The 12,734-nt window shown below is 44.5% G+C and overlaps 1 protein-coding gene across 4 annotated transcripts in view; it reads left to right on the forward strand.

Moving 5' to 3' along the window:
* The window catches only part of KLHL2 (kelch like family member 2), a 117,282-nt gene that overhangs the window by 61,122 nt on the left and 43,426 nt on the right, over nucleotides 1-12,734 (forward strand). For all 4 annotated transcript variants that reach the window (XM_062199366.1, XM_062199365.1, XM_062199368.1 and 1 more), the window contains one exon: nucleotides 3,113-3,275. In XM_062199366.1, the coding sequence (XP_062055350.1) occupies nucleotides 3,113-3,275 (163 nt within the window). The remainder of the gene's footprint in view (nucleotides 1-3,112; nucleotides 3,276-12,734) is intronic.

Here is a 12,734-nt window from a genome sequence, read left to right on the forward strand (position 1 = left end):
TACTTACCAAAAATGTCTATATTATTGAAAAAATGAGAGATAACTTTAAAAATACATTTCTGACTGGTCCATTTCTAACTCAGGACACAAGAACATTTACCTGTGAGCCAACTAAAGTCATTATTCCCATTGTGGTTAATACACTCACACATCAGGCCTGACCTGTCCCACACCAGGCGCGTGACCTTGGGCGACTTCTGCGTCTTCTCCAAACCTCTGTATTCACAAATGTCTAATGGGGATAATGAGCTAATGTTGGCTGCCAAGTACTTAGCACAGTGTCTGGTAAAGTAATTACTTAGTCAATGGAGACAACTCAAGAATGTGTTGTTGATGTGCTTGTTTGTCCTCATTACTTTGGCCTAGAAGGATACTGGAGGGGCCGCTGCGGCGGCGTAGCAGGTAAAGCCGCCGCCTGCAGTGCTGGCATCCCATATGGACTCTGGTTCGAGTCCTGGCTGCTCCTCTTCTGATCCAGCTCTCTGCTGTGGCCTGGGAAAGCAGTGGAAGATGGCCCAGGTGCTTGGGCCCCTGCACCCACATGGGAGACCTGAAAGAAGCTTCTGGTGCAGCTCTGGCCCTTGTGGCCAACTGGGGAGGGAACCAACGGATGGAAGACCTCTCTCTCTCTCTCTGCCTCTCTTTCTCTGTGTAACTCTTACTTTCAAGTAAATAAATAAATCTTTAAAAAAGAATACTGGAGGCTGGCGCCGCAGCTCAGTAGACTAATCCTCTGCCTGCGGTGCCGGCACACCGGGTTCTAGTCCCAGTCGGGGTGCCGGATTCTGTCCCGGTTGCCCCTCTTCCAGTCCAGCTCTCTGCTGTGGCCAGGGAGTGCAGTGGAGGATGGCCCAAGTCCTTGGGCCCTGCACCCCATGGGAGACCAGGAGAAGCTCCTGGCTTCGGATCAGCACTGTGCAGGCCACAGTGCGGCGGCCGTGGCGGCCACTGGAGGGTAAACCAATGGAAAAGGAAGACCTTTCTCTCTGTCTCTCTCTCTCACTGTCCACTCTGCCTGTCCAATAATAATAATAATAATAATAATATATAGGCACATATAATTAAGGCAGATACATGTGTGTAAATATGGGTGTGTACATTTGTGATAACAAAATATGCACTGATCACTTTTTTTTACACTTAAGAATATATTTTAAAAGTAGTCCCATTTGTGTAGTGTCCGCTTTTTTTTGAATGACTAGAAAAAACATTGCTTTGAATGGGTGCCTGTAGTTATTTGACCAGTCTCCTTGTGATGGACATTTAGACTACTGCGGTAGTGAGTACCTTGTAAGTATGAGATGTTGTTCATATGTTTCTGTATCTGTATTTTAAAGTGCTTGTAATTTTGATCGAAATAAACAGATTGTTCATAATTGAGCCAGCATATACTCTCAGTGCAAGAGCCAGCCCGTTTCTGCTGAACCAGGTTTCCCTGTGCGTTTCTGTCAGCAAACACTTTGAACACTACTGTACCACGGTGTTGTCTCTGGGAAATGCTGGTGAGATGGGTGATCATTACTGTTTGAGACTGAATATCACTCTGAAGGCCACTTTCTACACTGGATGTGTGTGCTGAATTAAATGGCTGCACTGTTAACCGTCCTGGAATGTTCTTTACGTTGCTTCAGAGTACAGTTAGACAGCAAAGGGAAACCTCCGACTGGAAAATTATCAACAAATTAAAGCCTTCCGTGGAGATCCATCCCCATAAAGTAATGAGACACACTGTACATATTATGCAATAGCTTTGGCTAGAACAATATTTATATTTTGTCGTTCTTAAATTCGGAAGGAAAAGGCATTATCTGCATACTGTTTCCTTTTGTTTCAGAGAAAACTGTTAGTAGTTGGTAAGTCGGGCTGAAGCACAAAAAGTCACACATTTAAGTTCTTAATTTTGTTCATTTGTGCACACATGCATGTATACACACACATGTGCAGCCACACACACTTTAGATCTGAGAGTGAAAGCTTACGGGCTTTCTTTAAGAAAATAAGAGTATTTTATGTTTCAGAAAGATATGAATGCTCTCTTTTCCACGTTCAGAACTTATTATGAAGATTTAGGAACATCATAGAAGATATTGAAAACCACCATTTCTTTGCTCTGTTCTCTTTGCACTGCAGTGTTGTGGGCTGAAGGATGGTGTATATGAAAATGAACTCCTGAAAGAACTCACAGGGTGGTTTTTTTTTTAATGCTAATGTGATCTTTTCTAAAATTGACCATTGTTCTAATAGTTAAGGGGTTTTTTTTTTTGACTTTCATAAAAGAAAACAGATGTTAAGTAACTTTTTAAAAATTAAGTTTTTCTCCTTAATTTGACTTTCAAATATAGTCCTTAACATAAACCTTACTAATTCACTTATAAGGAAAAATGTTTCCATTGTTGACCTATTTGAAAAGCGATGGTAGTGTTGGATGTAGGATTTATAGTGAAGATAATGGTTAAATCCCACCAAATAACCTTTAAGTAATATAAAATTGCTTATTTATTTGAATAAAAACTACCAATTTAAGTTAGTTAGGTAGTCACCTCTTATGTTGTCTTTTAGCACATTCTGGAGAAGCAGTGTGCTCCTAGCTAGAGACTGTTGGGTTTCAGATGTTCCACCTGCTGAGGGAAGCAGTTTATTGCATCACCAAGACAGGGCAAAACAAAAGCCTCTGCAGAATGAGGCTTTTTGTGATGTGTGTCACCCTGCCCCCACTTCCCACAAATCATTGCAGCTCCTGCCTGCTTGAACCAAAGGAGCCGAGCTGTTTCGCTGAACCATAGCACCCTCTAGCATCCTAATGCTTTGTGTTTTTACAGCTCAACAGGAACGTTTTGTTTGTCCTTACAAAATGAACCATTAATCTACCATGATTTGGTATCTGTGTTCTTCTGACCACAGCGAGGAGGCCCTTGAAGGGAACTAGGGAGAAAGTGAAGAGTGAAGAGTCATCGCCATTTTTGCAAATAATCGTTACATTTGTTTTCTGTGTAGTTTTTGGGTGTGAATGTGAATGGCTGGACCTCTTGTGCCCCCTTGTGTAGCGGCAATAAGTAAGAGACGGGACCGTTGACCAGCTGGTCGCCTGATCTGGTTTCTCTGTGTGTTGCAGGTACTTCTCCCAGCAGCTGGTCTGTTACAGTTGCAGGATGTGAAGAAGACTTGCTGTGAGTTCTTGGAATCGCAGCTTCACCCTGTGAACTGCTTAGGGATCCGGGCTTTTGCGGACATGCATGCGTGCACGGACCTCTTGAACAAGGCCAACACCTATGCAGGCAAGTGCGGTCAGCTGGGCAGAAGCCAGAGCCTGCAGCCTTGAGTTCTTGCTGAGTCTGCAGTGGTCTCTGGAGAGCTGTGTCGTGTTTCTAGACCTGGCTTTTATACAGATAGATTCAGAATCTTCTAATGAGAGCACTGCCTAATAGAAACATGCTCACAAAATTGAAAACTTAAGAAAAAAGCAACTGTAAATTGGTATGGAGCCTGAATAACGCAATGGCTAATTTTATGCAGATACTGAATCCCTATGTATTTTTCTTTCACATTGTCAAATTAATAGCTGTGCAAGAAACTGTGTGCATGTGGAAGTTAGTTATATCTCTGCAATTTTTGATGCCTTTTTCTTGGGTTTGTGAAAACAAGCTTTGTGGCTTAAAACATCTTCAAAGTAGAGAACTCTAGATCACATTCACACGGAGTAGAAAAGTGGACCCCTTAGACCTGGTGTCTGTGACTTCCTGCTGGCTTCTCTTTGGGATGGAGTTGGGGGGCTGCTGCTCTTGTCATGACTTTGACTGTCATCGCTCCCCTCACCTACCGTGGATCTCCAGTAAGGGAGTAGAGATTCATGTTACACAAGTTTATAAAGGTAACCTACAGTTTTTCTCTGAGTTTGTATACTTTTAAAAATACGTATTAAAAGTGATTACTAGGATGTTTCTAATTTTTTAAATTTGTCTTCCTGTGAAGATAAACCTGGTAGAAATTACAATCCACTGCCTGCTTACAAGATTCTACCTGGCATCTAAAACCCAGGAGGAGGAGTTACAGTCGTTGCCCCCATAATAACCTCAGGATCCTGAACTTCCCTAGCCTTCAGATGCAGGGCCTTGTGTCTAAACTGCTTCCTGCAGTGTTCTTGCTGTAGTGAGGGAGGGAGTTTCGGTACATAGACCTTAGCATTGGAAAGAAATCTTCCTAGTGGTTAGTTGGGACAAAGATGCAGTGCTTCAATAAGGCACAAGAAGTCTGATAAATTTGAATTTCGTAGATTTCTGTGGGGTGATCTGGTGGCCTAGTTACCCTTTATAAAGTGGTTTCCATGGGAAAATGTGATTTGAGTTCGGGAAGCTGATTTGTGGATGAGCTTTTGGAACACAGCCCTGCTGGAATTGGGAATGCTGTGATACATAACAGTGTTCGTGTAGTCCTCCTGAGCGAGAGGAAGCATTTTGAAAGCATTTAAGGGGCATAGCTGGTGAAGCCGCCGCCTTCAGCGCCGGCATCCCATGTGGGCACTGGTTCTAGTCCTGGCTGCTCCACTTCCGATCCAGCTCTCTGCTGTGGCCTGGGAAAGCAGTAGAGGATGGCCCAAGTCCTTGAGTCCCTGCACCCACACGGGAGACCTTGAGGAAGCTCCTGGTTCCTGGCTTCCAATCGGCACAGCTCCAGCCACTGAGGCCAACTGGGGAGTGAGCCAGCCAATGGAAGACCTCTCTCTCCCTCTCTCTCTCTCTCTCTCTCTCTCTCTCTCTGCCTACCTCTTCTTGCTCTTTGTTAACTCTGACTTTCAAATGAAGTAGGTAAATTTTTTTTTTAAAAAAAGCCTTTAAAAGATAAATGTGAATTCATTGATATGTTCTAATATGGCCAATTCTGTTCTTCAGCCAAGTAGAAATATCCCTTCTAAATCTAAACTCCACTAAATTCTAGCCATAATGTGCTTCTTATAAGTTACGTATATTAGGAAAACTAAGGAGGGTTGTATATTTTGGGCAGTTTTTTCCTGTATGAAGCAACCATTAACATTATATAGTTGTTAGGTTGTTAATTGTCTCCACAGTAGTAAAGGTTCCTGACTTTGGGGTGGGCTGGGGTTACCTGAGGATTAATGCAACAGATACCCAGAATTCCCATGATGTAACAGAACTCATGGTTTTGCTTATATCAGAAACAATTCATTTACTGTGTTTTCAGGAGTTAGATTTGATTTTTCTTCTATTTGAGAATCTTAAATTTATTACATTGTACTATAGAACATAATAATTTTCCTACCAGAATTAGAACTCCATATTAGTGTATGCCAACAGTTTTTTTTTTTTTTTTTTGGGGTGGAAAATTTACTGGCAAGGCCAGCATTGAGGCACAGTAAGTTAAGGTGCTGCTTGCGACCCCAACTTCCCATGTTGAAGTGCCAGTTTGAGTCCCGACTGCTCTAGTTCCAATCCAGCTCCTTGATTATATGCCTGGGAAAGCAGCAGAAAATGGCCCAAGTGCTTTAGTGACTGCCACCCACGTAGGAGATCCAGAACAGGGAGTGAACCAGTAGATGGAAGATCTCTCTCTCTTTCTCTCTCTCTCTCTGCCTTTCAGATAAATAAATACATTTCTTTAAAAATAAAAATTCTTGTCACTTTCATAAAAATATAAATACTGATTTTTAAATTTTTAGTGTACTATATTTTATTTTACTGTTAAAAATTATTTCTTTATTTGAAAAGCAGAGTTATATAGCATGAAGTGGAGAGACAGAGATCATCTTCCATGCCAAATGGTTACAGTAGCTGGTGCTGGGCCAGGCCAAAGCCAGGAGCTTCATCTGAGGTCTCCCATGTGGGTAGCAGGGGTTCAAGTACTTCCCACTTTCATACCATGCTTCTGATTCTGATATTTGCTTGAGTTTCTTGGATTTATAAATAGCATTTAAAATATCTTTAATTATGAAAAGTTAGAAACATATACAAAAATGGAACAGTACTCACCTGTTTGAATAGTTGTCAACTTGTGGATCACCTCGTTTCATCTGAAACCCTTTATATTTCCCCTTCCTCTTGTTTTAATCTGTAGACTTTTTAATGAAATCTAATATACATATAGAAAAACACACAAATCATTAAGTCACAGCCTGATGAATTTTTGCAAACTTTTGTTATTTTGAAGCAGTTATTTTATCTGTATGTTTCATTCTTACATTTTTTTTTTTTTTTTTTTTTGGACAGGCAGAGTGGACAGTGAGAGAGAGAGAGACAGAGAGAAAGGTCTTCCTTTTGCCGTTGGTTCACCCTCCAATGGCCGCCGCGGTAGCGCACTGCGGCCGGCGCACCGCGCTGATCCGATGGCAGGAGCCAGGTGCTTCTCCTGGTCTTCCATGGGGTGCAGGGCCCAAGCACTTGGGCCATCCTACACTGCTCTCCCGGGCCACAGCAGAGGGCTGGACTGGAAGAGGGGCAACCGGGACAGGATCGGTGCCCCGACCAGGACTAGAACCCGGTGTGCCGGCGCCGCAAGGCGGAGGATTAGCCTAGTGAGCCGCGGCGCCGGCTCCCATTCTTACATTTTTAAACAAATATAATTACAAAGACAAATCTCATAATGAAAGCATGAATATTTCAATTTTTTGGTTTGTTGATAACTCATTGTGACAAACTTTCTAAAATAAATGATCCAGAATAATCCTGAGAAACATTGTTCTTCATAGTGAAAATGTCTGATTGTTCTTTGTATCTTAGGTAGACAAGAGATGAGGGGCAAGGAGTCCTGACAGGAAGTCCTGTGTCGCTCTTTTTCTGCAAGAAACAAAATATTTATTTTTAAACTTGTTTATCTTTGTGCTCTTTATGTATGAAAAATTATCCAGGAAATATACCCAGACTCCTAAATTTCTTCCAAGTCAGGTCGTGTAGCGCATGAGAAGATCTGAGAGAATGAAGGCAGGCAGCAGCAGTGAGGGTTAGTATCACTGTTGTGGCGCTGTCGCCGTCGCGGGCCTGTGACTGACTGAGCTAGGTAAGAAAGGAAAGAAGGACAGATGGGAAGGAAGAAACAGAGCAGTAGGAGAGTTGATACACGGTATGATTTCAGCTAAGATTTCAACATTCCGTGATTTTGCATGGGTTTCAACATTTGTCATACCAAAATAAATGTATTTTTCCATTCCATTTCCCACAAACTTTTCAAAATACCCTCATTGAAAGAAGGGAGAGGGGAAAAGAGCTGAGGGAGAGAAATGCTATGTGAGCAAAGAACCCAAGGTACGTGAGTTTGTTCTTCACCCCGTCCCCCCTTCCGGCCATCCCTTCTCCCTCCCTCCCTTCCTGTTTGAGAGGCAAAGAGATGAGGGAGAGAGACAAGAAGAGAATGCACGCTCACATCTACGGTTCGCTCTCCAAGTGCGTGCAAGGGCCAGGACAGTTTCCTGTGCGGATGGCAGGGACCCAGCGATTTGAACCATCACTGCTGCCTACCCAGTTCTGCATTAGCAGGAAGCTAGGGTGAGGAGCTGGAGCCTGGATTTGTATCCAGGCACTGGGATTGCAGATGTGGGCACCTTAACCGCCAGGCCAGATGCCCACCCGCTCTGGGTGTTTTTTGGTCCGTGGTGTGACTGTGCTTCAGAATCTAGAGTACTTACTCCTCATGCTTTGAAGGCTCACCGGATATTCTAGACATAGAATCTACTTCATTACTTTCTCTTGCAGCTTACAAATGAGTCTTCTAGTCTTCACTATTATTGTCAAATTAAATTGTATAGATATGAAAGAATTAAAGTTTTCTATGGAAATATTTTCAGTGAATTCATGCTTAATTGTAATAATATAAACAGGATGGACATTTGTCACTTGGGATACCCGCATCCCATGTCAGAGTGTCTGGGTTTAAGTTCCAGCTCTGTTCCTGCTAGTGCACATCTAGGGAGGCAGTAGGCGGTGGCTCACATTGTTGGGTCCCTGCCCATCCCCCACCCCCACACGGAAGACCCAGATTAAAATCTGGGCTCCTGGCTTCAGTCTGAACCAGCCCTGGTTGTTGTATGCAGTTGGGGAGTGAACCAGTGCATGGAAGATCTCTGTCTCTGCCTTTCAAATAAATAAATAAATAAATATTTAAAACCAACATCTTCAGGGAAAGTAGAAGCCTGAGAAGCCATATGGGGAGGGCAGAGTCCGAGCAGGGGAGGACTTGCTGATGCACAGGCACAGCTTCGGCAGTCGCAGCCTGACCCAGTGATCCACACGCTTCTCTCTCTCCACGCAGAGAGCAGACACCTGGTGACAACCGAGGGCGACCAACCGGCGTACGTCTCCATCTGCCGAAGCGTGGTCACCTGAACAGTGGTCGGCCTTTGTTCTGCTCCTGAGTGATGATTTTCTTAGCTGAAAAATCTGTATGCTGCTCTTTTTGCTTTACATTTTAAATGTTTATTTTCACTTATTTGAAAGGCAGATAGAGAAGACAGATTGATCAGTTGATTGATCTATTGAACTATTGGTTCACTTCTCAAATGTCTCACAGCCTGAGCTTAGCCCCACCAAAGCCGGGAGCTGAAAACTCCATTTGGGTCTCCCACGTGGGTAACAGGGGCCCAAACAATTTACCCATCCTTTGCCACCTTCCAGGGTGCAAAAAATATGATGGGCCAAAAAATATGAGTATAGAGGAGATAAAAATTAAACTTATCATCAGTTCAAATTCTTTTGGAAATTAGGTTTTAATTATAACTCAAATATGAATTTTATTTAACATTCCTTGCTGGTAACGAAGAGTTGCTGATGGTTGAGTTTCAAGAATTTCAAGCCAATATAAGGGAAAAAAATAGTTTCAGATTCTTAGTCATTCCAATGCCTCACTTTTTTCCATAATGGAAATTTGAGAAACTACTGAATTCCAGTTCTAGCTGATCTTTGGGGAAGCTTGCAGCATAATTTTCTTTCTTTCTTTCTTTTTTTTTTAAAGATTTATTTATTTATTTGAAGGGCAAGTTAGAGAGCAGGAGATTGTCCATTCTCTGGTTCACTTCCCACACGGCCCCAGCGGCCAGAGCTAGGCCAATCTGAAGCCTGCCCAGGTGGGCGCAGGGGCCCAAGCACTTGGGCCATCCTCTGCTGCTTTCCCAGGCCGTTAGCAGGGAGCTGGACTGCAGATGGAGCAGCAGGCTGTGGCTTTCTCTCTTGCAGCCTCTTCTTCTGTTGGTCTCAGCTGTGCTGCTGCCTTTGACATTTAGATTATCTTTTCCATCTATACTTTGTTTCTCCTGCCATCAGCAATTTCAGAATCTGTTTTCTTGGCTCCCTGGAGGCTCCCTCTTGATAGATTTGTAGTTGTCATCTTTCTTCCATAAGCACACTTGGCACCTTCGATCACAATTCCAGGACATGTTTTGGTATTTGGAACTCCAGTGTTTTCAACCTTTGTGCTTGCCATATTCAACCCACTCGTTCTCTTGTATTTCTTTATAAATCTGTGCTCTTTGACCCCAGTTCTCCCAGCCACCTCTAGCTGTTCAACAAATGGTTATTCGTTCCAAAGCCATCCTCTTTGTGCGTGGCATTGTCCAAACTGCTGTGGGTGATATATGTGAGGCTCAGTAGGAGTTAACTCCTGCTTACTGGGATGAGGGGGTCTTCTCCAGTAATAGTGAACTTAACACCCAAACTAGGTATGTTTGGATTATGCCTTATTCTTTTATTTTATTTTATTGTTTTTATTTTTTTGACAGGCAGAGTGGACAGTGAGAGAGAGAGACAGAGAGAAAGGTCTTCCTTTTGCCGTTGGTTCACCCTCCAATGGCCGCCACGGCGGGCGCACCTCGCTGATCCAATGGCAGGAGCCAGTGCTTCTCCTGGTCTCCCACAGGGTGCAGGGCCCAAGGACTTGGGCCATCCTCCACTGCACTCCTGGGCCACAGCAGAGAGCTGGCCTGGAAGAGGGGCAACCGGGACAGAATCCGGCGCCCCGACCGGGACTAGAACCCGGTGTGTCAGTGCCGCAAGGCAGAGGATTAGCCTGTTGAGCCACGGCGCCGGCCTATGCTTTATTCTTTATTAAACAAATTCTGAAAACATCTTCGGGAAAAGGAAAATGTCATCCCATCCCCTCGCCCCCATAATTTGGCTAGGAGTCGCTGCTTATGGTAGACAGACACCTGTCAGAATAAGCCCACAAAACGCCGGCCTGTTGAAAGCAACTCGTACTGAGTGAGTGGTTGTAATAATGGTATTACCAACCTCATCTATGCAGTATGCATAGACAAAAATAGATTCTGATTGCTGGAGGGTCTATTGAAATGTTAATTTCCTGATACAGAGGATTCTTTGGAAAATGTGAAGGTACAGCACTTCTTCAGTGAATTCATGCCAACTTAAATGGTACTTCTTAAAAGAATTAATCATTTTTATGTTCTGTACTCATTGTGGTCCCGATTCATGTTTTAATAATCGACGTGTAGTCTCTGCCCTGCTTTGTTGATAGTTTTTCTAGCTGAGATGGGTTTCACCAAAACTGTCTGTGTTATTAGAACTGCTGGTGAGCTGTGAATTTTCTCCCAGAGAGATTAATAGTATTTTGAAGAAAAAAATCAGTGTTAAGTCGTGTAGGGAACATTAAAAGTTATGTCTGCAATGTATTCATTTTACTAATGAGGAAAGGGAAGAATACAGGTTGTTATTTTTTAATTTTATTTTATTTTAAAGATTTTTATTTATTTATTTGAAAGTCAGAGTTACACAGAGAGAGGAGAGGCAGAGAGAGAGAGAGAGAGAGAGAGAGAGAAGTCTTTCATCTGCTGGTTCACTCCCCAATTGGCCGCAATGGCCGGCTGATCCGAAGCCAGGAGCCAGGAGCTTCTTCTGGGTCTCCCACATGGGTACAGGGGCCCAAGGACTTGGGCCATCTTCTACTGCTTTCCCAGGCCATAGCAGAGAGCTGGATGGGAAGTGGAGCAGCTGGGTCTCGAACCGGCGCCCATGTGGGATGCTGGCGCTTCAGGCCAGGGTGTTAACTCGCCGTACCACGGTGCTGGCCCTATTTTTTTTTTTTTTTTTTTAAGAAATACTTTTTCTATCAGAAATGAGCTGCTGGTGAACCTAAAATACTATTGTCAGGGACTGATGCTGTGTTGTAGCGGGTAAAGCCACTGCCTTTGACACCATGAGCACCGGTCTGTGTCCTGGCTATTCTGCTTCCATCCAGCTCTCTGCTGTGGCCTGGGAAAGCAGTGGAAGATGGCCCAAGTGTTTGAGGCCCTGCCACCCACGTAGGAGACCTAGAAGAAGCTCCAGGCTTCAGCCTGGCCCAATGCTGGCCATTGTAGCCGTCTGGAGAGTAAACCGGCAGGTGGAAGATCTCTCTGTCTCTCTCCATAACTCTGACTTTCTTTTTTTTATTATTATTTTTTAACTATTTTTTTTTTTTGACAGGCAGAGTGGACAGTGAGAGAGACAGAGAGAAAGGTCTTCCTTTTTTGCCGTTGGTTCACTCTCCAATGGCTGCTGCGGCCGGCGCATCGTGCTGATCCGAAGCCAGGAGCCAGGTGCTTCTCCTGGTCTCCCATGTGGGTGCAGGGCCCAAGGACTTGGGCCATCCTCCACTGCCTTTCCAGGCCATAGCAGAGAGCTGGACTGGAAGAGGGGCAACCGGGATAGAATCCAGCACCCCAACCGGGACTAGAACCCGGTGTGCCGGCCCGCAAGGTGGAGGATTAGCCTGTTAAGCCATGGTGCCGGCCAAAACTCTGACTTTCAAAATAAGCAAATATGCTTTAAAACAAAATAAGATACTATTGTCATCTCTGTTCTGGGCCTTGCTTCTCAGACGGGATTCTGCTTTAGGTGGAGTATAGAGAAATTAGAGAGACCCCTCATGGCGTCTGGTTTTGATGAAAAGGTGCTTGGTGTTTAGAAATCAATCAGTAGAGTACTTTGTGCATTACTGCAGGGCACAAAATAGAATAAATAAGATTTTTGGCCGGCGCCGTGGCTTAACAGGCTAATCCTCCCCCTTGCGGCGCCGGCACACCGGGTTCTAGTCCCGGTTGGGGTGCCGGATTCTATCCTGGTTGCCCCTCTTCCAGGCCAGCTCTCTGCTATGGCCCGGGAAGGCAGTGGAGGATGGCCCAAGTGCTTGGACCCTGCACCCGCATGGGAGACCAGGAGAAGCACCTGGTACCTGGCTTCGGATCAGCACGATGCGCCGGCCGCAGCGGCCACTGGAGGGTGAACCAACGGCAAAAAGGAAGACCTTTCTCTCTGTCTCTCTCTCTCACTGTCCACTCTGCCTGTCAAAAAAAAAAAAAAAAAAAACAAGGAATAAATAAGATTTTGGACTTACATTGTTGATTTCATTAGACTTAATTTGAGATGAAAGCCCTGACCTGAAGAATCCTATTCACTCTGGGGCCAGCGCCGTGGCGCATTTTGTTAATCCTCCGCCTGCAGCGCTGGCATCCCATATGGGTGCTAGGTTCTAGTCCCGGTTGCTCCTCTTCCAGTCCAGCTCTCTGCTGTGGCCCGGGAGGGCAGTGGAGGATGTCCCAAGTGCTTGGACCCCTGTGATCTCATGGGAGACCAGGAGGAAGCACCTGGCTCCTGGCTTCGCATTGGCACAGTTCTGGCCATGGCAGCCATTTGGAGGGGTGAACCAACGAAAGGAAGACCTTTCTCTCTGTCTCTCTCTCTCACTGTCTGTAACTTCACCTGTCAAATAAAAAACCTGTCAAATAAGTAAATAAATAAATAAGA

Source organism: Lepus europaeus, chromosome 8, assembly GCF_033115175.1.
Source record: "Lepus europaeus isolate LE1 chromosome 8, mLepTim1.pri, whole genome shotgun sequence".
Taxonomy (NCBI): domain Eukaryota; kingdom Metazoa; phylum Chordata; class Mammalia; order Lagomorpha; family Leporidae; genus Lepus; species Lepus europaeus.